The sequence below is a fragment of the Nanorana parkeri genome, unplaced genomic scaffold, assembly GCF_000935625.1.
Source record: "Nanorana parkeri isolate BGI_ZX_2015 unplaced genomic scaffold, ASM93562v1 scaffold810, whole genome shotgun sequence".
NCBI lineage: Eukaryota > Metazoa > Chordata > Amphibia > Anura > Dicroglossidae > Nanorana > Nanorana parkeri.
In genome coordinates, this window is record NW_017307078.1 from 30,657 (window position 1) to 57,149 (window position 26,493).

At 40.7% G+C, this 26,493-nt stretch overlaps 1 protein-coding gene across 1 annotated transcript; it reads right to left on the bottom strand.

Moving 5' to 3' along the window:
- Positions 1-4,756: 4,756 nt before the first annotated feature.
- LOC108794086 (estrogen-related receptor gamma-like) lies at positions 4,757-26,493 on the bottom strand. Its single transcript, XM_018565066.1, has 7 exons — positions 26,426-26,493; positions 18,978-19,351; positions 15,185-15,301; positions 12,755-12,874; positions 11,946-12,107; positions 9,849-10,118; positions 4,757-5,001 (listed from the first exon to the last, which is right to left on the bottom strand). Exons 1-7 carry the CDS (start codon positions 26,491-26,493, stop codon positions 4,757-4,759), a joined length of 1,356 nt encoding a protein of 451 aa, XP_018420568.1.

The window sequence follows — 26,493 nt, forward strand, 5'->3', positions numbered from 1 at the left end:
AATTGTGAGCTCTGTATAGAATAGCGCTGCACTCCACGGCAATCGTGTCAATTGTGAGCTCTGTATAGAATAGCGCTGCCCTCCACGGCTGATCGCAGGGTGTATTGTGTGAATTGTGAGCCCTGTATAGAATAGCGCTGCACTCCACGGCTGATCGCAGGGTGTATTGTGTGCAATCGTGTGAATTGTGAGCTCTGTATAGAATAGCGCTGCCCTCCACGGCTGATCGCGGGGTGTATTGTGTGAATTGTGAGCCCTGTATAGAATAGCGCTGCACTCCACGGCTGATCGCAGGGTGTATTGTGTGCAAGCGTGTGAAGTGTGAGCTCTGTATAGAATAGTGCTGCACTCCACGGCTGATCGCAGGGTGTATTGTGTGCAAGCGTGTGAAGTGTGAGCTCTGTATAGAATAGTGCTGCACTCCACGGCTGATCGCTGGGTGTATTGTGTGCAATCGTGTGAATTTTGAGCTCTCTATAGCATAGTGCTGCACTCCACGGCTGATCGCAGGGTGTATTGTGTGCAATCGTGTGACTAGTGAGCCCTGTGTAGAATAAAGCTGCGCATAATGGCTGATCGCAGGGTGTATTGTGTGCAAATGTGTGAATTGTGAGCTCTGTATAGAATAGCGCTGCACTCCACGGCTGATCGCAGGGTGTATTGTGTGCAATCGTGTGAATTGTGAGCTCTGTATAGAATAGCGCTGCACTCCACGGCTGATCGCAGGGTGTATTGTGTGCAAATGTGTGAATTGTGAGCCCTGTGTAGACAGTGCTGCACTCCCTGGCTGATCGCAGGGTGTATTGTGTGCAATCGTGTGAATTTTGAGCTCTGTATAGAATAGTGCTGCACTCCACGGCTGATCGCAGGGTGTATTGTGTGCAATCGTGTGACTAGTGAGCCCTGTGTAGAATAACGCTGCGCATAATGGCTGATCGCAGGGTGTATTGTGTGCAAATGTGTGAATTGTGAGCCCTGTGTAGTACAGCGCTGCCCTGCACGGTTGATCGCAGGGTGTGTTGTGTGCAGTCGTGTGAACTCTGTATAGATTGAGGTTCTTCTGCCACTAATCAGCATTCAGATTTATTCATTAACAGGTGGCCCCCACGCTGCTCAGGAATGGCAAACGTCATGTTATTATTCTCATCCACTCACACCACAGTATCCAGCTTGCTGGCTCCAGTAATGATTAGCGCCCAGCCTAACGATCCCTGCTAATTAACAAACACATCATCTTAATTTGGGGCCTTCGATTTTCTATCAGTTTACACTCTGATTCTTAACGCTTAGCTTTCCCCCGCTCCCCCATTGTTCTGGTATGGGCCCCCGTGTAACCCTTATGTCTTATTTTTTCCCATTAAGAATTGTCTAGATGCTTAGAAAGCCTGATGAAGTATTTGTTTTTAATATATTGTATATATTTATTTATAAAGTATATTTAAAAAAATATATATTTTGTAAGGACCCTCCAACTGGTAAAATAACTGTAGCTGTCTTCAAACTGAAATCACATATTAAAGAGCCTGCCCCGCCACACGTAGTGGGATGAGTCACTGATTTGCTTGTTATACCTCTCAGGGAGCACCAGCTCATCTTCATTCATTCTCACAATTTGGAGTATCAGTCCTCTTGCTGCATTCCCTGTTACAATCAGCAAAATACCCAAGCAGCCCAAGCAAGGCTGATTGCAATGCCTGTGGTGGGTTGGTGAGGCTGTAAACTCTGGTGAATATTTTAGTGTTCCTTTAAGGAGTTGTAAAGTCCCAGCATATCCTCTCCTGTTATAACATCAGCATTGTAATAGGAATACATACTAGAGATGTTTTTGATAATACAATAAAAGCTTACTTCAAAAATCCTTTTTACATAGTGAGTGCTGCCTTCCATCTGCCCATCACTTTCATCAACTTCCTGGATTCCCAGTGTACTTTGTGTCTCTTTCCCTGCTGCTTGATATGATACAATCTCCATTTCTTAAGACTACATATCCCATCATGCATTGCTTCCAGCAAGCAATGATAATGTAACGTTGTTCACACGTTCAGTGGTGACACAAGGAAGTGAATATTCACAGGGCTGAGTGAAATGGTGTCAGTGTATTGAGGAAGTACATCCTATGGGCATCTTTAATAACTACATTTACAAACTTCTAGATGGATATGGTTATTAGGAGTGGGACAGAACTTCAATATAGAAAAATATTTATTTGTTGCTTTTGACCATAAATACCCTTTAAACATTCATTATCATTCATGTGTGCTAGGTAGACAACAGTTGTATTCAAATGTAGCTTTTGTTGTTCTGTGTATAACTATGTAGTTTTAAAGCCAGTATTGTATAATGCCTGTTGGAGAAAGCTCACCCTGTCACCCTACCAGGAGGGAGAATCACAGCAGCGGGGGGAAGCCGGAAAAGCTGACTTGCCAAGGCATTGCTGAGAGGGGGAGCAAGAAGCTGACTGGCAGAGTCACTACTTTGGGGAAAGGGGGGGGCAGTGAGAGATGAGCTGGCCTTTTTAATGACTTTAGTGCCTTTACTATGAAATTTGAAGATAAATTGCCCCACAGTGCCCAAGGCTTCTGAGGTCAGTGATGGCTTGTTTTAAAGCTAATTTACTAATTGTTAAGTATATGTAGACTTCCAGCTCTCTCAGTCTTCATAAGAATACAGCAAACCAGAACCACCAATCAGACAGCACCTCTTCAATGGTTTGACTGAAGTGATAGGTGGTTGCTTTGAGTTATTGCATTTTACATCTGATCAATTCCCTTTGGACCAGTTTATTGAAGAGGACTAGCGCTATCCATGACAGTGTGCGTCACTGACTGATCTGAGGTAAGTAGAATGGAGTCTCTATAGAATGACAAGCGTGGCAACTGGGGTAAAAATACCATTGTCCTCTAAAATGCAAATCTCAACTTCTCATCATTTGAGCTTCTGTTTTGGTCCATAAGGCTGTTTTGCCATCACATTAAATTACATTAAAGACACCTTCAGGAAGTGGAAAGGGCGGGACCAAGCTTGACTTTTACAAGACAAGTCAATAACCGCATACCATTTCAGCTGCCTATCCCATAGGGCTTGTTCACACCATTTCCAAGGAGCTGTGTTTTTCTGCACACCATCGCACATGTAGGGTGGTGAGAACAGAGCACATAGAAAACAATTGTCCTCTATGTGACCTGTTCACACCATACATGTGCAATGGTGTGCAGAGGAACGCAGCTCATCGGACGTGGTGTGAAGAGGGACCTGTATCTCCGGGTCTACAGACACATTTTATTACAGACAAATTTGTTAAATATTCTGGAAGTTACTTTGCAGTCAGAAATGCAGACATTTCAACTCTCCCGGACGTTAGATAGCGGCTCCCTGACACCCGGGAGAGAAACATTTTCTCCCGGAAAGGTTTACTTTGCTCGATCTAGCAACCTAAATCTTTCCGTGCTGTCTTTTTTTTTTTCTGACATTGGGGCCTCCTTTTTCTTTACAAACATTAAATGAGCTTTAAAATAACCTTCACTGACTTCTGAAAGACCCATCTAACCCCTAAGTTATTCTCTCAGGCAGCTCAGCTGCTTCTCCTCTGTGTTTACATTACAAAATTGAAGGTTACTCAAAGGGTGAACAAGGTGAGCTGAGCTTCTGAGCTACTGCCAGGAGAAGGAGCAGGGGAAGTTTGCTCCCTCTCTGGGGGAGGGGAAGCAGGGAAAGCTGACATGCAGAGTCACTGCTGGCAGTGGGAGCTGAGCCGGCTTATTGAATGACTTCAGTGCTCCTGTTTTGACATTTGATGATAAATTGCTCCACAGTGCCCAAAGCTTCTGAGGTCAGTGGGGCCTTGTTTTAGAGCTAATTTACTTCTTGTTTTGAATATGGCTATCCTTAAGTGGCCACAGATTCACCTTGAAGAAGATTTTGACAGAAAGCAAAATACCAGTCAGAAACCTTCTATGCACACCATCCTTATAGTAACTTTAAATTGTAGATCCACATGGTATTTCAAGGACACTGACCTCACTCACATACAAGCCAAAGAAAGGTCTCAGAGCAGTGAAGGTGAACTCATTCCGTTTCACTGCCCTGGATCCTTCCTTTGGCTTGTATGTCAAATAGACGGGTATTTTGCTTTGCATACAGACCATTGATCACTGTTTCAGTTGCCTTGTCAAGGTTGCATGTCTGTGTGTGACAGAAGATCAGATTATGCTTTTTCAAGGAATATATTTATATACAGTATAAACAATATTATTGTCTGCTTACACAGTAGAGATCTCACAATACAACACACATATTTTTACAGCTGTTATTATATGTTTGTGGCAGTGGCTGAAATCCATTTTTCATGGGCTACCATCTTCCCAACAAAGACTGAAAGCACTATGGTCTGTAAATGAATCTACATTTGAATAAAGTAGGGTTGAGCATGTGGTCATCTCACTTCCTGGAGGTTATTCATTATCTACAGTGCGCTCCTTGTGTGTATACTATGTTGTACAGACAGCATGAGGTGTACAAAATGGCTGATTACAGCCCTAGCATCAGTCCAACAGCAGATTTCCAAATGTGAGCAATGGCTGGATATTCAATCATCAGACTACTTTGTAAAATCCCAGTGGTCATGGAAGTCTATTCAGAGTTTGAAAATGTTGCGAGACCTCTGGTTATGTTCATGATTGGTGCAAACAGAAGCTGATGTACAGTGTCCAGATATTTATGGTTCACGGCTCTTGTTTGGCAGATGGAGCTCCATCAGTCACATCTTGGCTTCCAACATTTCCAGGAAAAGTTTGTGCATTGGGATTCTCCCCTCCAGTCTTATCTGACAGAAGGTGCGCACGGCTTCATTTGCCGTCTGGCGGAGTAGCGGCAAGGTCATGAGGAGTTTGCCAGACCGGTGCGGGTCCTCAGCATGGTGCTCCCTCTCGTAGTCCTGAAGGGCCTCGTGAAGACGATCTTGTAGGTTCAGAACAGCCTCCACATTCTCAATGCTGCTGGAATCTGGGTAACACAAGTGAAGTCAATGTTATGCATCTGGAACAAACCATTTTCAACTATCTTTAAAGGCTAATTTCACATTTCAAACCATATTCCCATATTTCGGGTGTCACATGGAACAATTCCGCAGACCCCACCTAACTGAATTGTGGAGTGCTTCTCTCTACGGCCTTCTGTAGCAGCAGCAGCATTCATTCACAGATCCATTCACAGGATCTATGAAAAAACTACGTTTTGTCTAGCACTGTTCAAGAGAGACTCTTTCTCAATGGAGTATAAGCAGTGGCGCAACTATAGCCATAGCACAGGAAGCTGCTATGGGGCCTGAGGGTGGAAGGGGGCCTTATTAGGTTGTTGGGGCAAATTAAACATACAACATGTGAAGATAATACAAAACTATATATTTAAGGTTTGGAGTGGTTGCAGTTGACAACTCTAATTCCCTGTAAAGTACACAGTGTAGAGATGACTTAAGATGCACAAGAGGAGTCTTTGGGATCTTGGCATTGTTACTCACAGCTCAGAGAGAGGTCATCAGGGGTGCCCCCATCACATTTTTGCTATAGGGCCCCATAATTTGTAGTTATGGCCCTGAGTACATGTGCAGTTTTTCTAGTCCAGATAACGTTTTCCAGCTCCATAACATGCACTTCGGCATGAACAGGAGCTGGATGAACAGTCTGCAGAAGCCTGTGCATTGCGTCACGTTTGCATTACTTTGCAGGCTACAATGTAAAAAATAAGAAAAAAGTGATTTTATTCTTTTTGCAATATGCGTTAAGTTTATCCACTTTTTGGAAAAAGTAAAATATCAAAAATAAAGAAAAGGAACCTCCTGCACTAATATAATCTAAAAGGTTGTCTATAGCCCTATATAACTCCTTACATCTAGGTGAATGCCTCATCAAAGTGTAACTGCTAATGTTACATAAATCGTGGTGCAACTTTTTACGTGCTGATCGAGACTTAATCATCAGACAAATATACCATGATTAATAAAGTATCATACTCAAAAGTGACTGTGGCAGTGATTCACTATACCACTGATAAACAAATATGCTTGTGCTATCAATTACAATCATGTGAATGACAAACTGATATACAAAACACGACCAAAAAGCGTCAAAATTAATATGCTTAATAGAAAATCTTTGATGTGCTCCAAGTGTATCTACACCAAACTTTATAGCAATGCACTGTGCAACCAAACTATATATCTTGAATATCCTAAGTGAAATGTTTCCCCCCACACATCTTTAGAAGATCACTAATCTCGATTTAGGGAATACGCACTTTAGATCACATAAAATGATTTTACTTATGGTCCATACATTAAGGTGAGAGTATTATATTTGGGTGAAGCACTATAATATGTATAGCTGTGTGCTTGGAGTTCAGCTTTAAGGATTCATTTTCCCTTCTGATTGGAGTGTACCTTTAAAGAGTAAGACATTAGAAATGCCCTGATCAATACAAGTGATGGATTATTTAATAATGAGATGATCAGTCTTGTGGCTGTACAAGCAGTAATCACTTCTGCAGCAGGACAGACACAGAGGTCCATTGTAACATAACCACAAATCTCTCCCAGATTTTCCCAACCGACCCCACAAATCTTGTATTCAGACAAGCTGTATACTATGTTACATCAATTATATCTTATTAATTGAGGAAGCCCGGCCATGCAAAGCACATCAACACTAATGTCAGAAAGGTGCTTTCATCCCTGCATCTGACAATTAACATGCTGACAAAAGTTTTCAAGGGCGTGTTGTAAGCGTGAGGTCCATGGTCCTACAACATCCAAATTAATGAATAGTCTTTCTGACCCTGTGAGAGGATGATGCAGATTGCTGCCAAACTCCATAGCCATAGCCACAATAAAATAGAAATAGATGTCAGATATACCAGCATGACCTAGAACCAGCTTTTCTCAACCTTTTTTCAGTCAAGGCACGCTTTAAAAGTATGCAAAACCTCAATGAACCCCAGTCCAATATGCTAAAACTGTAAAAGGTTAAAAAAATGAGGGGTACTTCCAAAATCCATACTAGACCTTTGCCAGAGATAGGACTCTGGTATTAATTTTAAGGGGGGACCCCATGCAAAAAAAAGTGGAGCTTCTCCTTCACATTAGAGCCCCCATTTACATCTGAATCCCTCCTTTCAAGGCAATTTCTTCTGATGGAGGCAGAAGGCACCCCAGCCTGATTGTCCTCGTCTACCCCTTTCAGTCATTAGATTTCAGTTTTTTTTCAGCTATGAAGCTCATCATCACATGTGGGCATTACCTAGGGTGGTCTGCATGGAAATGTATCCCGCCAAGGAACACCTACGCCTCCAAAACTGACATCCACCCATCAAAGCATTTTGATATTTGCTTAACTCAACCAAAGAGCCACCCCACTGCTTGCATCAGGGCTGAGGGCTCTTGAAAGGAGTAGTGACACAGGGCGTTGTGATGCTCTCAGGAAGCTATGTACAGCACCTTGCCGGTCCATCCCTCCACTCATCCATCCATCCACCATTTAAATATGTAACTACTTAGCATGTTGATGAAGGAGGCAAAAGGAGGAACAAGGGAAGGTAAATTACAAGCAGATTAAATATCAACTTAAATCTAATCTAATGCCAACCCTCTTTTTATCTGCATATTAGGGGAAGGGTTAGATCCTCAGACAGAACAAAACAGAGGTTTTATTTTATCACAATCTAATAAAGGATCTAAATTTGACCATCTTTGTTTAGGACATGTGTTCTGTAAGTCCATGGACGAGAAAGAGGTTATGGGCAATGATGCGGACAATGATGTTTTATCATAAAAATGAAATTAACTGCTACATAGAACCTGATCTGTATCTGTAGCTTTGTTCTACAGTGACATAAACTAACAAGTAAAGTTGTAGGAAAAGTGTCTGTAGCTAAATAAAGCACTGACACAAATCCAAATTAAGCAAACCCATTTGGTTCATGGATTGCTTGAGGCTTCAAAGCCTTTGCTTACTCCGGCGAGGAAAAAACTCCTCCCCCACCATCCTCTTTTGTTCCAAACCATCCTACACACAAAACACCTCAGGACATTATAGATTGGTAGTGCCAGACTCCAAGAGGCAGCCATCGATAACACAGAGCTGTCTATTTGTTAAAGCCAATGACAGCTGTCAGTGTGATCATCCTCTGGCTGAAATCTTATATCAAGATCAGGAGTGGATGGAAAGGGCCAGAATAGTAGATAAACTAAAGGGAGATACCGATGGTTATAATTAGCCAAGAAATCAAATAATAATTGGTCAGTGCTGGCTCAATTGGTCAATGACTGTGATGTCCATAGACACATTACAGCACCGGGACACCCTAGTCTAATGTTCTTGATGCAAAAATTGAAAGAATAAGTTTGGTTACAATTGTTCCACCAAGGTTCAGTGTTAAAAAAATGCTTATGTAAAAATTGGACAGTGATGAAGTGACATATGTGCATATCAAGCTGTAGTCTTATGTCTACTACCATCTTAAAGTAAACCTGTCCTTTTCCCTATTTGGGGAAAAGTAGCAGGCTCTGTTGTTAGCCCATACTTTCTGCTCCCCAGCACTCCCCTACCAACCTGTTCACTTGCCAGAACCAAGAGCAAAAAGCCATATGTAAGTTATACAGTATGTTGGTCTGTATTGGAGTTTACACAGGGCTAAGAGACTCAACCCCATGCCATAGTGATCAGGCCTATTGACTGGCTGGTGGGAGGAATGGGAGGGAAGGGAGAAGGTCACACACTTCCTTCCCCCGTACCTATTAAATAGGGTGACAGGAGAGCATGGAGAAGGTATTTATTTAAAACAGAGGAGGCAGGTTATCAGGTAAAGCTATTATTTTGCCCTGAATGTTCACATATGAGCATATTTCTCATTAATAGATAAGGGATATAACTATCATTGCTCACGCTCCATCAGCACCAGACTTTTTCAGGTTGGGATCCATGCATTGTGGTATGCATGGATCCCAACCTGAAAAAGTAATTTCAAGGAGGTGTCCTTCTCATTTCATGGAGGTGTCCTCTAATTGTGAAGAGTACCCCCCTGAAATGGTGGCAGATAGCAAAGAAGCTATTGCTTCCTGTGCTATATGCTGGGTTGTTTTAGTATTCTGACAGCCGCATGCTGGCAGAATAAAAAAAAAAAGAAACCAGCATAGAAATGAATAGCTTGATTGCTATTGGCTATTTGATGTGCAATAGCCAATAGCAAGCTGGCTATTGCACCCGCCCTCTGCTGCTGTCAATCAGCAGGAGGAGGACCTGATAGAGAACTGCAGGTCCCCCTCTGCTGATTGACAGCAGCAGTGGGTGGTGCAATAGCTAGTCGGCTATTGCAAATTCAAATAGCCAATAGCAATCAAGCTATTCGTTTCTATGCTGGTTTTTTTTTTTTTTTTACTCTGAAGCGGCTGGCAGCTCCGATGTCAGAATAAAGAGAAAAAGAAAACAGCCGGGAAAGGTTTACTCTGCTAGATCAAACAGAGTAAACCTTTCTGGGAGAAAATGTTTCTCTTTCCGGGCGGCCAGGAGCCGCTATCTAATAGCGGGAGACTCCCGGAGCGTCAGGGAGAGTTGGGATGTCTGTCAATGCCGCAGCCTATGGCGCACATAGTGAATGGATCTTTCCATTTGTTTAGGGTTAAATTAAATTAAATTACACCAAGTGTTCCATTGTGCAAATGTGTGCCTGTTTTTGTTTGCAATGGGGCATCTCTACACAGCTAGATTACCATAGGAGAAAGGCTACTGACACAAGTAGAAAATAGAAATCAGATATAATCATTTTGAAAATTGACAACACAATATCACTTTTTTCAGTACCTGAGTTGGCAAGGGCCATGGCTTTAAGTGTGACAAATTCTTCTTTGTCTAATTTTGTTTTCCGATATTTTCTGACCAGCTGGAGGAGCACAGAATGAAGATTTAGGAGGCCGCAGCTACGGCACTCTTCCCTACTAACCAAGAAGTTCTCCGCAACTGCCAGTTCGTCTTCCATCTGTAGAGAGCGAAAGACGATGCCCAGGACCAAGACTTCCATCCAAGCACTCTGCAGAAGAGCCATTTGATCCACCAGGGAAAGAACAGAGAAACCTATTTGGAATCAACATGGAAGAAAAGACAATAAAGTATAAGGAAACTTACTGTAACAGGGTTACATTTTTTTTGTTAAACAAATGTTATTTTCCCTTGAATTTTTTATGATGACTACAGAAGAATGTGCGATTGCATTGTGCATTGGCATGGCTGCTTGTAGTCCAACTCATGCAAAAAAAAGGGTGACAATGCTTCAGTTGAACTGAGTAGTTATCATAATACAACAGGACATATGTTTGACTGAAAGCAGGATATACGTTCTAGACAAAGTTCCCACAGTTCAGCTCCTCTTTAATACTCTAATTATGTACAGTCCCTGTGGCAATATCTTACACAGTGATGAAAGGGAAGCATTAAATAATTCCATTTACAATGCTATGAATGTGACCACAGCTACTTCTACTTGTAGTAGGTGTTACAAATGGCAAATCTGTTGCCACACAGACAGAGAAAGCTAAGGGAAGATGAAGTTTAGAATTTGGGGCATGGAGGTAAGCTATTAAGATCACTCCATTAACTTGTAAGCTCAGCTCTGTCAGGTTTATTCTAAAGAGAATGAAAAGGATGGAGTGTGGAAAGAAGGACTCCGCTGCCATCTTACTGGGAAGGGGGGAACAACAGCCATTGGGACTGGTCTTCTAACCTGTCATTTCCCCCCTAGTAGTGTCCAGGGCCTTCTATTTAAATAGGTCATTGACCGACTGTCATATTATGTCTTTGGGTACTTTTAATAGCATGGGCCAACCCTAACCCTAAACCCAGCCTTACAAAGGCCTGGTACTGATCACCTAGCCACTGTGCTGCACTTGTTATACATATAGCCTACAAAGGCAGAAATTTGGGTTGTGCATTATATTCCACCTCCCTCAATAACCTCTAATGCAGTGAGGTTGGGTTATTCTGAGGATATCAGCCTGAACCTCCCTTGGCCTGTCACACTCTCCCCTGCTTTTCAATTAGTTGCTCTTTGTAGTGTCAACCTCCATTACTTGCCTCTTTCAAACCAGGGCCATACAATTGTTTCTTTATAAACCAAGTGCTGAGTTTAATTGGGAAATATTGGAGATTGTTATCACAGGAGAGGGCTCTGCCATGTCACACATGCTGAAGAGACCCTGAATACTATTAACTGGGAGATGATAATCTGTGTCCTTTTCTGAGGCACTCAATAGATTCTGCAGCATGATAGCACAGAACCCGACCTAGAGGGAAACCATCACCCGCCACAATATGTCTTGTTAACCCACCGTGTGTGAGGAAGGTACAGGGGAGCAAAACTCAATTTACCCTAATGACAGAAGCCAGCTTGACTTTAAGGCTACACAATTATTTATTGCTTTAAAACTATCTCTGAAACTTTTTCATTTCTAATTTAATGCTGTCTTTCTGGCACTGATTTATAACAAGTTAGAGGTATAACTTTTCAGGACCTATTTATAAAATAGTCATTGTGATGTTTTTTGTCAGTTGTCCTGACTTTATACAGACTTTGGTTTGTTTATACTGTAAAAGCTTATTCCCTGGCATAATTGATCATTTTAATTTATTAATTTACCACTCTGAGATTTAGGCATTTTTAAACAATTGTGTTGTGTGCTTCGACCTAAATATACTACACACTGTACACAGAAAAAAATATTTTAAAATATTAAAACACATTGTACGATCATTTCAATGAAAGTGATCACTGATTACATTCATATATAGAAAGAAAAAAAAAACATTTTGGAAAAACTATAAAATCCCTTTAATGCTTTAGATATTTTTGCTTAGTGTTAATATTTAATGGTTATACAGAGCCCATGTATCAATGATGCCTTTTACCTGGGACGTGCTTGGCCCAGCCAATGGTGATGAGAAGCTTGCGATTGATTAGCTCGCACAATGTGGTTAGTATACGCAGGTCACTGTCTGGAAGGTTGAGGTCAGGGCTAGCAAATATCTCTACGGGTTCAACCAAAACCAAATGTGACACCACTTTATTTGCTGTAAGAGGTAAGAGAGAAAAATTAGGACTGTTAATTAAAAAGCTGGCCCAGCCCACAACCCTTATCACAGAGCATTGCATTGCTGATCAAGCTATTGTATTCTGCATTGAGAAATTTTCAATAAAAGTTCCTCAGCATGAAGTAAATTGTGTCTCATATCCAGTGGTGGTGGTGGTGGTGTTTGTGAAAAGTGAATTGAGTGCTTGTTGGGGTATGGAAGGTGGATCACAAGCAAGGTTTGCAGCAGCTATACAAAAGTGGCTACATTGAGAGGACAGAGTGATTCTCAGGTCTAGTGCCCATGTGGGGGAGGTCAGAACAGAATAGACTCCCAGAGAAGGATGTAAAAAGCCTTCTATGATAATCAGTGAGTCTGTATCTGCACAGATTGGGGCTTTGGTGAGTTTTGGTCACCCTTGCTCAGCGAGTTCACTGAGTGTTGCAGTACACAGCCTGGGGCACTGCCTAATAGTGCAGCCCAGAAGCTTCCAGTATTGATATAAGAGATGCAATGGTATGTAAGTGCATGTATAACAATTTCCTCTTCACATCATATAAGGACCTCTACACTTGACATGAAAGTCTTCCACTCTCCAGGAATGGGGCCTTACATGCTATTACTCTTGAATGCCCCTTGATACCTACTTGTCTTCTTTCCTGGTAGTAAGTGATGGGTGTTGAGAAAGCTGCAAGGGTCTGGAGCTTCCACTTCCACCGGCCGTCTATACTTCTGCCTCCCACCACGCACCCGATCAAGCCTCACCCCTAGGATCAAAAGTGTCATATGTTTAATTAAAAGTCAAACTCAACACACTGCTTATCTTTGCACCACTGGCTATTATATCTGCAATTGTGTGATTTCCCCTGTGTGTGCTGAATATGATGCTTGTGGGCATGATGGTATTCAGTCCAATCAAAACTTATATCTGAGTTTTTTATAAATGCTAATGGTATGAACCACTAGTTTGCATTATAAATCCTGTGACAAGATCTGCTTCATGTATTGTCAGCTCTGCATTTTTGGCATCTCCCTTTAGTACTCTCCAAAACAAAGTTAGTGGAAACCAGACGAGGACAACAGTACCCAATGGCTGTCGCAAATGGGCAACCCAAGGAACTCGGGAGCAGAGATATCACCAACTCACCAGATATAACCAAAGTCACTAACACTAAGGAAGGAATAAACCCTCCTGCATCAAATGAAAAACTAACATATATGTTTTGGGTGGAATAGCCTTTTAAAGTACAGAATACATGAAGGCATGAGGTACTTTTCATGCTGCTGAAGGATGATTGCAGTATCAAATGAAGGAAAAGTGTAGCCATTGCTGACTTCTCCTTTTAAAAATGCTAGTTGTCTGGTTATAATTTAAATGTAATGGCTTCAATACTTTTAGGGTTACAAACCTGGTAAAATATCCGGATCACGAGTGCTGACTTTATGTTGACTTTCTTATCCACACGTTTCTTTAAGTCAGTGACTCAAACTTCTGTGGTATAGAGTATACCTTCTCAGTGTAAGTGTCCTTTAACAACAGTCACCCATGCACTAACTATTCAAAACTATCTTTTATTAGTATGCTGGCTCAGCTATAAGCTGAGAAGTGACTGTCTGCCTAAATTAGTGCATGCTGTTGCTTTTCATGGCATTATATTAAAGAGGTCTTTATTTTCAGACAAAAAAAGCCAAGCAGCTCTGAGGCTATCAGAGGTTGACATTGCTGTTTGGATTTCCTTGGCTGTCACAGACCAACTTCACAAGCAGTGGTCATCCAGTTTGGGCCGTGTAGAGCAGAGAGAGTCCACTAGCCTCAGAAAACCACTGGAAAACCAGAGATTTCTTATGGCGGGTGAAGAAGACTCAGCACATCTGAGTGGTTTTAGCCTTGAAGCTGGTCCACTGTGAAAACAACTGGAAGTTCTCAGTAAGTTACTCCTGCAGTTCCGTATCCCGTACTGTTAAGGACATAACAGAATGGGTGAGTTTACCTTTGTAAACCTGATATAACAATCTAATGCAGTTCCTCTGTCAGTCTCTTCCTCTTTCCCCTATCCCTGCTGTTGTTAGATTGACTGTCACCTGCATTGACCTAAACAGAGAATTCTCACAGCACTGGATCTTTATATTACCTAAAGTATACCTGTCATAAGGTATTTTGTAGAATGCCATTGATGACCTCTCCTTTTGAATGTAAGTTGTCTGTCATGCTGGCTTCAATGTTTTATGAATCACTGACCTTGAACAAATATAGAAATAATAAATTATGACTATTTGTTGGCACTTTTTTACAGCATGTGTGCTCCAGTTCTGTGACTCAAGTTTTGAAGCCGAGCAGCCGGCAATGAGCATTTTCAGAAGGAGGCCAGTAATGGCAGCCCCTCTCTCCCAAGACATATATGTACCTTAAAGGTTGTCCCATGAACTTCCACCGAAAGCAAAACCGAGGAATTTTTAAGTTACCGTCTGTTTTCTCTATGATACAGTTCAACAATCTGAACTATAAATGATATTTTTAGTGGTGGAAGATGGTACTGCCAATGTGTAAAATTACATATTCTTCTTCCAATTTCCTCTGCTCTCTGCAATTCCTGCTGCCTGTCAAAAATGGATGTGAAATAGATTTCCAAAGCATTGGATCTTTGCACCAGGGCTGCAAATTCACTGTAATTTTACACAAAGGGTGTTCCATCACCTTCCACCCAAAGCACGATTAATAGTTTAAACTATGCCCCTATATCTGTAGTGCATGAGTCCATTTACATATTGCAGTACATTTCTAGCACACTGATAAACCTTCTACTTTCTTAGCTTGCGCCTCTATAGTAATCAATAGGGTCAATACAGCTCTAAAATGTTTGATCAAAGAGAATACACTGGAGACTTTCACAGCAATGAAACAAGCTATTCCACATTCTCTGTTACAATACTAAAACCATATTTAAAAAGGTCCTAAAGTTGTTTTTATTGTCCATAGTAACCAATGAGATGCCACCATTTTTGTAGTTCAGGCCTGAGTATATAATGAAGTGAAGGCTGTTATTTATAGGAGGCCCAAAGGCTTCTAACGCACATACCTTCCTTCATCATCCCAACTTTCAGGCACTTGCGGAAGCGACAGGCTTGACAAGACTTCCTCCGCCGCTTGGTAATTTCACAGTCATTCACCACAGGACAACTGTATTCTATGTTACCTGAACAAGAGATAGGTGCACAGTCAGTAAAGAGTCACATGGATTAGGAGGAAGTGTTTAGTGGATCACACTGCCAACAAAGTAGCCCATCCAGTCTGTACTGAGAGGCTGCTGTGAACAACACCACAGGAAGCTGAGAGCCTCACGTGACCACAAACCAATATTTGAAGATCATTTTTCATACTTGCAGCATTTTTGGCAGCAGAAATTAACAGAGAGTTGAGCTGCATATGACCAGCTTGGCTGTCTATAGTCTCCACAAGAAGCGCACATGACAGGGTGACAATGTAAATAGCATTTGGGAGACAGCTACAAAGCACTGTCACCACAGAACAGGAAGTATCTGAACAAGATCACAGATTTTTTTTAAATGTCAACGACTTTTGAAATTGCAATAATATGGTAATCATTATATAAAATGTTATTGATTTGGTTTACATTAACTTTTCAGAGTTTAGGTAGGGTAATGATAGGCCTATATTTATAAAGTTAACCAAACAGTCATAAAGACATGGCAATCTGAACATACATGTTAATGATCGAAAATCTTTTGCCAGCTGAATACTGTGCACACATACAAGTGCCATCCAATGTTCTTGGTCTGTTTGAGTACTGACGCTGAGATGCACAAGGACCTCTTTTGTGTCCAGACAGTACACTCTTAAATGGTGACAGTAAGACAGATGTAAGACTGATATTCCGGTTCATCTCTCTCCTCCCAGATCTTCCCCCCTCATTCCTTTGGGGTATCTGCATCTTATTTAATTACAAATGAGAATAAACAGAGAGAAAGTGGAGAAGAGGCAGAGCCTGGTGTATAACGGCAGCATGTCCCCTGGGGGGGGCGCGCGTTAGGATGTAAAGGGCCGCTCTGCCACTCAAATCTCACACACACTAATGAATATTGACTGCTCTCTTTTGCCTGACGGATGCCTCCCCGGGTCCCTGTGTGAGGATGGAACAGCATCCAGCCCTGTGGAAACTTGGCACAGCCTACCATCAATACTTCAATTAGGGGCTGTGGCCTCAATTGCGGCATGGCAGTAAGGGGTTAAACCAAGATATATTAGTTGATGTATAAAATAAGCCTGTTAAACACACTTGTATTTAATATAACAAATAGTATTGCCCTTTTTAGAATAGCATAAATAGGGCCCATTCACCCTTATACTGTAGTTGTAAGTCGATGTCAGCAGGTTGAATGTTCTACCAGATTTGTATGTTCCAAGATGTATACATTATGTGAATCAGGATGTTAAATGAGGCTTCACAATCCATTTTCAGGGTTTACAGGTTACATTACATTAGATAACCGCAGACCATGTCCCATAAGGGTTGTAGACCAAAACATGTCTCTTAAGTCCCAAACACAAATCCTAAACTCAAAATACTTAACCACCAAATAGTTAATTTCTAAAGTGAAATCCTTACACTTAACATCTAAAGGGTAACTTTCATACTTAACTTCCCCTGCAACACTCAACCAATACAACCCCCAACCCCCAGTTGTTCTTATTTATTAGGCTTTTGACCCCCCGAAAACACTTTTCAGCTAATAGTAAGCCATGCTTTACAGTGACAGAACATTAAATTATGCTTACCCCTCCAGCGCTGCCACTGGAGGTTGTACTAGCAGCAGGCTAGCTAAGACTTAATTTGGTACGTTTACAGACTCAAACTCTTAATAAAGTTTAATGAACCCAATTTACTGAAACTAGATCAGCAGAACGTTGAAAATTGATTTCATATTTGTTACTACAGGTTTCTACACTTCTCTTTGTACTATTGAAAAAGATCGACATCTCCTATTAAGTAAAACTGGCAACCCCCTTGCACAAGACTTACAAAAAACCTGTGCTTTGGACCTTGTTCCTAGCTAGAGGGGGGAATCCGGATAATGCCTTGCTATTTACTGTATATGCAAAATAATTTGAAATACAATAAATATTCCATACTTGACCATAGTATTGGGGACAATTATACTGTCCATTAGGAATGCCTTAGGAATGAAAGTGCTATGTCCAGTCAGTTTAAAAAAAAAAAAAAAAGCAGTTTGTAAATCACTTTTTTCTTCTGTATGTGTTTCACCTGCCATGATCGCTGTCACGTCAAACACGTTTACTAGTCAGTTTGATCTCCATTCTATTAGCAAGATTCCATTACCAACAAAGAAGGGTGGCATCTAAGGAGTTAATAGCTAATGGACAGGATACAACAGGAAGCAAACTATTGCCTTTTCCCTTTCACTGGCCATATTGAGACTTCACACGCAGATCAATGAGATTATTCCACCAATTTAAGGCCTCAGCTCACTCGCAATGTAAAGATCCATAACCTTCTGAGAGTGGAACACAAAGTGAAAAATTGGAAAAGACATGTCATTGTACAGGAAGCCCATACACCTAGGGGTTACCTCCACCTGGTTGTGTCATCTACACCTACACCCGAATGTATCTAGTCAATAATCAACAGTGATTGTGCCCAAAGAGTAGCAAGGCATATCAACCAACCAGAAATCATCTTTCGCTGATCGGACTACAGTCAATTGAAATCTATCTGGCGGCTCTGGGAAACTTCACTTTAAATATCATTACTGATCTTTTCACTGCTTTACTGAACCAATGATCTTGAGTATGGACACATCTCATAGGGTATATTTCTATATCAAGAATGGGATATATAATCTGTAGAGAATCCTGCCATCTACCCTCTATGCAGTTTTGCCTGGATGTATTTCTGTTCTGAGCTATCTCCCTTTAAGTGTTGTTTCTGCCTATGCCAAATTAGAACAGGCTAAGGCCCATCAATAGCTTGCATGGCATGCTGTGATTTGTCGCTCTTTCAGAGGCTACAGGCCTGGACCACATAGCCAAGTCATGTGCCATTGTGGCTCCAGCGTTCACATCTTCAGCAGGGTTAATCCTTGGCCTCCTAAGAGTGCAGTGATTAGGTGATTTCTCTTCACCTGTTTAGTTATGAAGATGAATCAATAAAGATTTAATTATGTTGTTATAACCTCTGGCCTCGTCCATCAGGGAGCTGTCAAATATTATTGTGTCTGTGTGGAACCAGGGGAGGGCAAAATGGCAGTTGGATCAGCCTAGAATTACAGCTATAGACAGGCTGCCATGTTATTCAATACACCATTAATATTCATGACAACTCTCAAAAGCTCAGATCTAAGGCTGTCCCCCATAGGAGCAATAGCAATGGAGGGAAAGCCTCTGCCTAACTGGCCAACCTCCTCTCCTGGACTACATAGCAAAGATAATGTGAAGTTTGTTACACTCCAGATATAGATGTTACCATCTGAGTCATCTGGTATAGGATCTGGTAGCATCAAAATGTAAAGTGTATCTGTCATTAAAAAAAATAGTTTGGCCTAACATACTGGTAATTACCTACAATTTTTCCATCACCACCTAATACACAGCAAGGCACAACAGTCACATTACTGTTACACATTATTTAATCTAACATACCGCTAATGCATTCCTTTATATTGTGGCTTTCCAGGTGCAGTTATGGGGTTCTAGCTTTGAACCCAGGAATTAAGAAAAACCATAATGTTAAGGATTACCACTTTAAGGTGTACTATTAACGCTTAAAGTCCAACAAAACTTAAGTTTATATCAGCTTAATACATTTTAGATGCGTCAAAACAGAGAGTTCCTACCTTGTATTGTGCGTTTGAAGAATGCTTTGCAGGCCTCACAGGAAGCCACTCCATAATGATATCCTGATGCTGTGTCTCCACACACCAGGCACAGTCGTTTGGGGACAGACCTTAGGACACACTGCATGTTGGAGTCCTCCCCAATGGATGGTGGACTGTCTGCAAACAGCTTTTCACTAGTATCAGGAAATCCAAGCAGTGCAGTGGGAGAGTCCAAACCCTGAGATTGCCCCCCTACAGAGAGCCCATAGCTGCTGCTGGTGTCTGACATTCCACCCGGGCTAAAGTACCCGCCAGTGTCCATCTGTAGAGTTGGGCTGGATGGCTCAGCTTTGACTTGAAGGTTCAGATTGTGTGATACCCCGCAAAGAAACCTGAAAGACAACAAAGAGGACCACCATGAAGCACCATCCCTTTATGCATTGCTGGTAAAAAATGTTACAAGATAACTACTATTAAGAAATAAAATTATTAGTAAACATCTATATTACCAAGTTATATTCACTTAGGTTTTATGTGGGATCCAGGTGTCCTTGTGTAAATTTTAAAAAACAGCTTCAGTATTGCTCACCAGTGTTGCATTTGGGTGGGTCTCACTTTTTGTCCAGATAATGCAGTTCACAGTGACTAGGAAGGTTCTAAACATATACAGAAATTAGTGCCACAAACAAACCTTTGCAGTCATCTCAGGATTCAATTTGATCTATTTTTAGCATAGAGTGGGAAAGGGTGAGAAATTCTGGTGGGTTTTTATTGCTGTCTGTTCCCCAATGAGTAGATTTTTCCTCTTTCACATGCGCACTCGGGCAGGAAATTAGGGTGAATTCCTTCAGTGGGGTATAGGGGTTGCAAAAGGGACCCCTTTATGAAGGTGACAAAATGCAGACAGTGGGGTATCTGTTCTTTATGTTATATTTTGTCTTGCCTGTAATTTTCCTTTTACACACCCTTCCAAGGTACTGTTAGTTCTAATCAGATATATTATAAGGATTATTATTAATACAGTTGGTGTGAGCCCACTTACATCTTAAAACAGGCTAAATCATTTATATGTATACAGCAGATCTCTACATGACACCGTGGTACTGCTATTACTTTATACATCACTGGTAACATCTGACACAAGGTGTAGTAAGAGGTTCAATACAACAAGCCAACAGATAATGGGCTAACAGTGATCACTTAAAGGGAAAGTATAGTGTATTTTCTGTGAGAACAAAGTTGAGTTAATACCTTGAAAGTCATGTTTGATTTGACTCATACTAGTACAGATTTGCTGTTCCATATTTTTGTTCTTGCAGTATATATATTTGTAGATTATATTCCACAGAGAACTCAGACTGGTTTTCTCTGTTTTCTGTCTCTCTCTCTCTGCCTCTCTCTTTCTCTGTCTCTCTCTCTCTCTGCCTCTCTTTTTTCTCCCTCTCTTTCTCCCCTTTGCCCTCTTATTCTTCCTCTCTCTCTTTCTCTCTCTCTGTCTCTCCTTTTTCACCCTCTCTTTCTCCCCTTTGCCCTCTTTTCCCTCTCTCTCTCTCTCTCTCTCTCTCTCTCTCTCTCTCTCTCCCTCTCTCTCTTGTTTTTGGAGGCATAGCAGGCTCAGAGACTTGTAATATCGGATGGAGAAGTAAAGTATAACTGTTGTTATTGTGTCACAATGCAAGGCAGGAAGCAGAGCCTGCATAGGTAATGAACAATTATGGTTGCTTCCATACACATATACAGGTGAAACTTGAATAATTAGAATAACGTGCAAAAGTAATTGCAGTAAGTGCTGCAAAAGGGGCCCAAACCAAGTACTGAGTACATATGCATGCTTGTACTTTTCAGAGGTCCGATATTGTTCTATGTACAATCCTTGTTTTATTGATTGCATGTAATAATCTACTTTTTTGAGGTTGTGGATTTGGGGTTCTTGGGGTTTTCATGAGCTGTAAGCCATAATCATCACAATTATGACAAATCACGGCTTGAACTATCTTGCTTTGCATGTAATGAGTCTATCTCATGTATTAGTTTCACCTTTTAAGTTGCATTAGTGAAATAAATGAACTTTGCACGATATTCTAATTATTCGAGTTTCACCTGTATAATTACAAGCTATACACAAAAGAGATGATTTGCGATACATCAAGCTGGTCTAGACTTTACATACTCTTTAAAAGACCTTACATACTCTTTAAAACACTCACCCAAAAATATAGTAAGTATTTCCATACAATGCATATCCAAGACATGCTGCCATATGTTGCCATCTATAGTATAGTAATCATCCAATGCCTATAGACATATTGATATCTCTTTATAAAGTATGAAACTGGTGCGGCCACACATGTTCATCTAAATTAACCCGGAGAGTTCCTTTACATTCATTTATGGATATGAACTGGGCTTGTGTATTTCTTGTTTTTCAGTGAGAAAGTATTTCAAATAATACATCACTATTGCTCTTCACAGTACAATAATTAGACAGAATTGACCTAAAAAAAGACTACCTGAGACCTCATTGCACCCCCTGATTGTTTGTGACTAGCAGGCCCACCCTGATGAGCCTCTGCATGGAAAGGGAGGGAGAGATGACACTGATAGGAGGGACAGGAGAGTCAGAGCCTATTATAAGAACTGACATGAAAGGAGAACCTGTCTCTTGCCTTCTTTACTTGACATCCTGATCAATAACGCTCGATGGCCTTTGAAAGAGATGCTTAACATGGATTCTGTCCATTTGGATGACACCCTCTAGAGAATCGGGGAGGTAGGGACAGGAACCTCCTCATCTCTCAGAACATCACAGACCCCATTTTGTTTATCTGAACAGCCAGCTCTGTGTTATTCTTCATTCTTGCCATTAGAGACCAAAAACTGGAATGAAATCTGAGGGGACTTCCCATCAGTGAAATGCCGTATATTCACATCCTAATTACGGCTGCTTCATCTACCTCTCAGGTGTCCTCCTTTGACCAACCCATGTGGGTTTATTTAATAAGTTAGTGCAAAGCATATTAACTGATAACAACGAGATTTCACCTGCTAAATCAACTCAACTGAAATCTGATTGGCTGATCTCTTTCTTCATTATTTGATACATTTTAGCTTTTGGCTCACCAGGGTTTTCACATTTTAATATTAAACATAATACGATTTTGGAGCTCTGACTTTTCTCAACAGATGATTACAAAAATACCTATATTAATCGAAACAAAGGAAGAATAAACGACAAAACGACAAAAAAAGTATTTTTATTATTTTGTGGAGTGAGCATGGGTTGCAGGGAGGAAAATGCAAATAATGCAGTGAAGGTCTGCTTTAAATTCACAGACATTTAAAGAACTCCAGGAAAACATTTTCTTAACTCTTATAGTAAGGCTACCCACAATCTACAAGGGTTAAGTGCTCGTTTTTGTCTAGGTGCTAAAATAACAAAGTTATACTCACTGTCACAGCTCTCCCTACAGCCTGTCTCCTCCTCCGCTGCAGCATTGGAATCTTCTTCAGTGTTCTTCCGTCTATACACAGTGAGGGGAATTTATCAAAACTGGAGCAGACGAAATCCGGAGCAGTTGCCCATGGCAACCCGTCAGATTCTCTCTTCAGTTTGTTCAGTTAAGATTTGAAAATGAAAGAGAGAAGCTGATTGGTTGCCATGCACAGCTGCTCCGGATTTTGTCTGCTCCAGTTTTGATAAATTCCCCTCATTGTATACAACGTGGTGATTTACAGGACCTTAGACCGCTGCTGAGGAGGGGGAGAGAGGCTGGAAGGACTGGTCTAAGAACAAGCTGGCTCGGAGCATCGGGGTGAGTATAACTTTTTTTTTTTAACCTAGACAAAAAAGAGCAGTTAACCTTTGCAGTGCTGGGATAGCCCCACTGGAAGGGTTAATGACAAAAAATCCTGGAGTTCTTTTTTAAATTGTATGCCCAGCCAAAACCATTTTTTTAAAGTTTTGGATGGAGTGGAGAAGGATTAGAGAGCTTGTCAGGTTTTTACTGTTATCCAGGGGCTCTGTTAAGGAGATTTTCCCTCACTTACCATCCTGGTGACAACAGTTTCATCAGAGAGGAAGTGAGGGGAAATCTACAACAGCAAAAACAGACAGAAATAAAACGTTTTTTAGTAGAAAAGAGGAAAGAGAAAGGTTAGGGCTTGTTCACACCAATTTGCGGTGCGTACCAGAGCCCTATTTTTTGCGTTTCCAGTGGAACGGAACGCAGGCAATGTTGTGCCACATGTTGGCTCGTACTGCGGGCAAGGTACATGACATTGAATGTTTTTATTTTTATTTTCCTTGCATGTGATTGGGTATTATTGCAAAGTTAAATTTCAAGACATTAACTAAACTAGGGGGAAAAGTGAACAGCCTATTTGCGTTTAGTAAATCAACCCCCTTGTCTGCCTGTTATTTCTGGAACACATAGACTGATGAATCCATGGGGAATGGGTGTGAGGAATCCAAATACGGTCAGAACATGATAAAGCACAATGGTCTTAAAAGTCCCAAACAAGACAGTGCTAGAATCCAGAAATTTTATTAATAGAATGGGTTCACAAATGACTACACAGAACATCTGACACATTTCAGGGCTTAAAGGAGAACTATGGATCCCAAACAGATGCACACTGATCCCGTCACTCAAATAAAATCTGTTTTATTGAACTCCAAAACATGCAGCATGTGGTCAGATATTTTGGCATTTGCATTAGACTTTATATACTTGTAGCTTATTGTTTCTGTCAATGTTGCGTTGCCGATTTACCATCACTTCTGGTAAAACCACAATGAGAGGCAAGATCTTTCTAAAGGAGTCCCATATACAGTACCAGTAATATCCCAACAGGGGTTCTAATCCATCCCCACTCTATCCAGATTTTTTTTTAAAGTTTGGTCTGCGCATGCACTTTAAATTTGCTTCCATAAGCCCTGTGACGACAGGTTTTTGTTTATTATGTATTTTGTCTGTTTATATTTTTTTGGTGATTGCTATTTATATTTATATCTGTTGATATATGTGGATTCACATTATAAGTGGTTTGTATGAAGGTAGTTTACTAAGGGAGCTGCAGAGCTGACATTATTAACACATATTACACAAATGGGTTGACTGACCTGTTTTCCAGGAATATTAGACTTTCTATGCAGTGACACCAATCTTCACCAAATTCAAAGGGATGGCTTCATTACATATAAATATAAGGATATAAGGTAATGGATACTTTTTCATCACACTGAATAGCTGAAGGAATTTGTATACTAAAAAGTCTGCAACAGTATAATTTATGGACAGTTGATCCATAAGTAATGCTGGTCTTTTAATCAAATACAAGTGTGTAAGGCTACTTCTAGCAGTCATAAGAAAGAAGAAATGTAAAAACCAGCTAAGGAAAAAAAAAAACTGTTTATATTTTTTAAAACGTTATCCACTGTCACCAGAAAAATGTATCTGTGGAACTGGAATTTTTCAGGGATTTTCCTCTATGAATGAGCTTTTTATGCATATTTATTGCGATTTCACAATAAGAAAACAATTATACATTACATACTGAATATGCATAGCCTACAAACTCATTTGGATCTAATGTGGCACCATTACATATTTATTTAGTAACCCTCACGTGGTAGAGAAGGTCTTCAGTATTTACTAAGAGGAGGACCACAAGGACACAAGTCTGGAGAGAATTGATGGCTTTTGTCTAGATGTGTTATACAATGTGCTATACATCTAGACAAGAACCATAAATTAAAAACTTAAGGTTTTGAATGTAATTTGCTATATTTCAGCCAATTATAAGGGTTTGATATAAACATTAATCACACAAGCCTAGAACGTAGCCATCCTACAGATCTAGATGCTTGTATTTAATGGAGGGTTTATAGACAATGTCTTAGGTCATTATTCACATAACATTCACCTATCTATACACACAAATTCCCTATACGGAGAACAGTACTGAAGGCAGATTCACTTGTCAATTGTCATATGAACAATGCTGGTGAAGTTATTTGCTTTTCTATCAAAACTGTAGACTGTCTGCATTGTGTTAATAGTTTTGTAACTAATATTAACTTGTGTCATTGGTAGTGTCATCCTTCATGTGATATAAGTAGTAACTGTAGATTAGATCATTTTGGCCTTATATATTTGTTCTGAACTGCACTGTTTGAATAAAAGGCTTGCTCTTTGCTATTTGTTCTTTAATCAGGATTAAAGACTTTGCATGTGCTTCAAATTAACCCCATATCTATGTGTTACTGCAACTTCCAGCATTAAATTAGGTTATTGTTTTGATGTAACAGTCTTGACCTGTGTTTTAATAAAGCCTTTAAGTCATCTCTAAATCTCTGCATATATGTTATTTCAATGTTCACAGCAATGCTAATATTTATGATGGATATTTGTCATATTTATGCAAGTAATGCACTTTAATCCTATCTACCACAATGCATTAAGTGAGTCCTTGTATTCCTGACTCTAGCATTGTACTGGCTGATGACCTGTATTCCTGACTTCAGCAATGTTCTGCTGCCCTACATTCCTGACTCCAGCAATGAGCTGACTGATGCCCTGTATTCCGGACTCTAGAAATTTAGTGACTGATGCCCTGTATTCCTGACTCTGGAAATGCATTGAGCGCTGTCTTGCAATTCCTCACTCCAGAAATGTACCGGCTGATGCCCTGCATTCCTAACTCTAGAAATGTACTGACTGATTCCCCTCATTCCTGGCTCCAGCAATGTACTGACTGATGCCTTGCAAACAGTACCAAATGATGTCCTGCATTCCTGACTCCAGAAATGTATTGAGTGATGTCCTGCAATTCCTCACTTCAGCAATGTACTGACTGATGCCCTGCAATCACTAACATGTTATTTACTGTATTCCTGACTCCAGAAATGTACTGACTGATGTCCTGTATTCCGGACTCTAGAAATGTACTGACTGATGTCCTGTATTCCTAACTCCAGCAATGTACTGACTGATTCCCTGCAATCAGTACCATGTGATGTCCTGCATTCCTGACTTCAGTGATGTCCTCCTGACACCAGCAATGGGTTCTTTGCTCCAGAAATGCCACCCATTGCTACCTCACAAGACATTGGCCATGGTAAAGACCAAGGTAAAAAGTGCAGTAACCCATCAAACCCAACCAGAATCCAACTTTCACTCTTCCAATCAAACTAATCTGCCAAAAGCTGAAAACCCCCAGGTAGGTAACTGCTCATCACTTTTATTCCCATATTTTGTAAGGTTCTATGTCAAAGTAAATGAGACATCAGTCCTCATCCTCAGACTTATAAATTAGGAATAATTATAGAGTAATGACGTATTTCAGATGCGCTAATCTGAAACAGCATAATCCTAAAATAAAAGATCCCAGAGAGAAGGAGTGGTGAATCCCCAGAACAGCCTCCCTGCGGAGGTGGTAACATAGTATTGGGGCCAGCTACTTACGAAGGAGATGCATGCTTCTCTGTCTGGCCGACTGGCATGGTGAGCCAGGCTAATTCTAAGTAATCCAT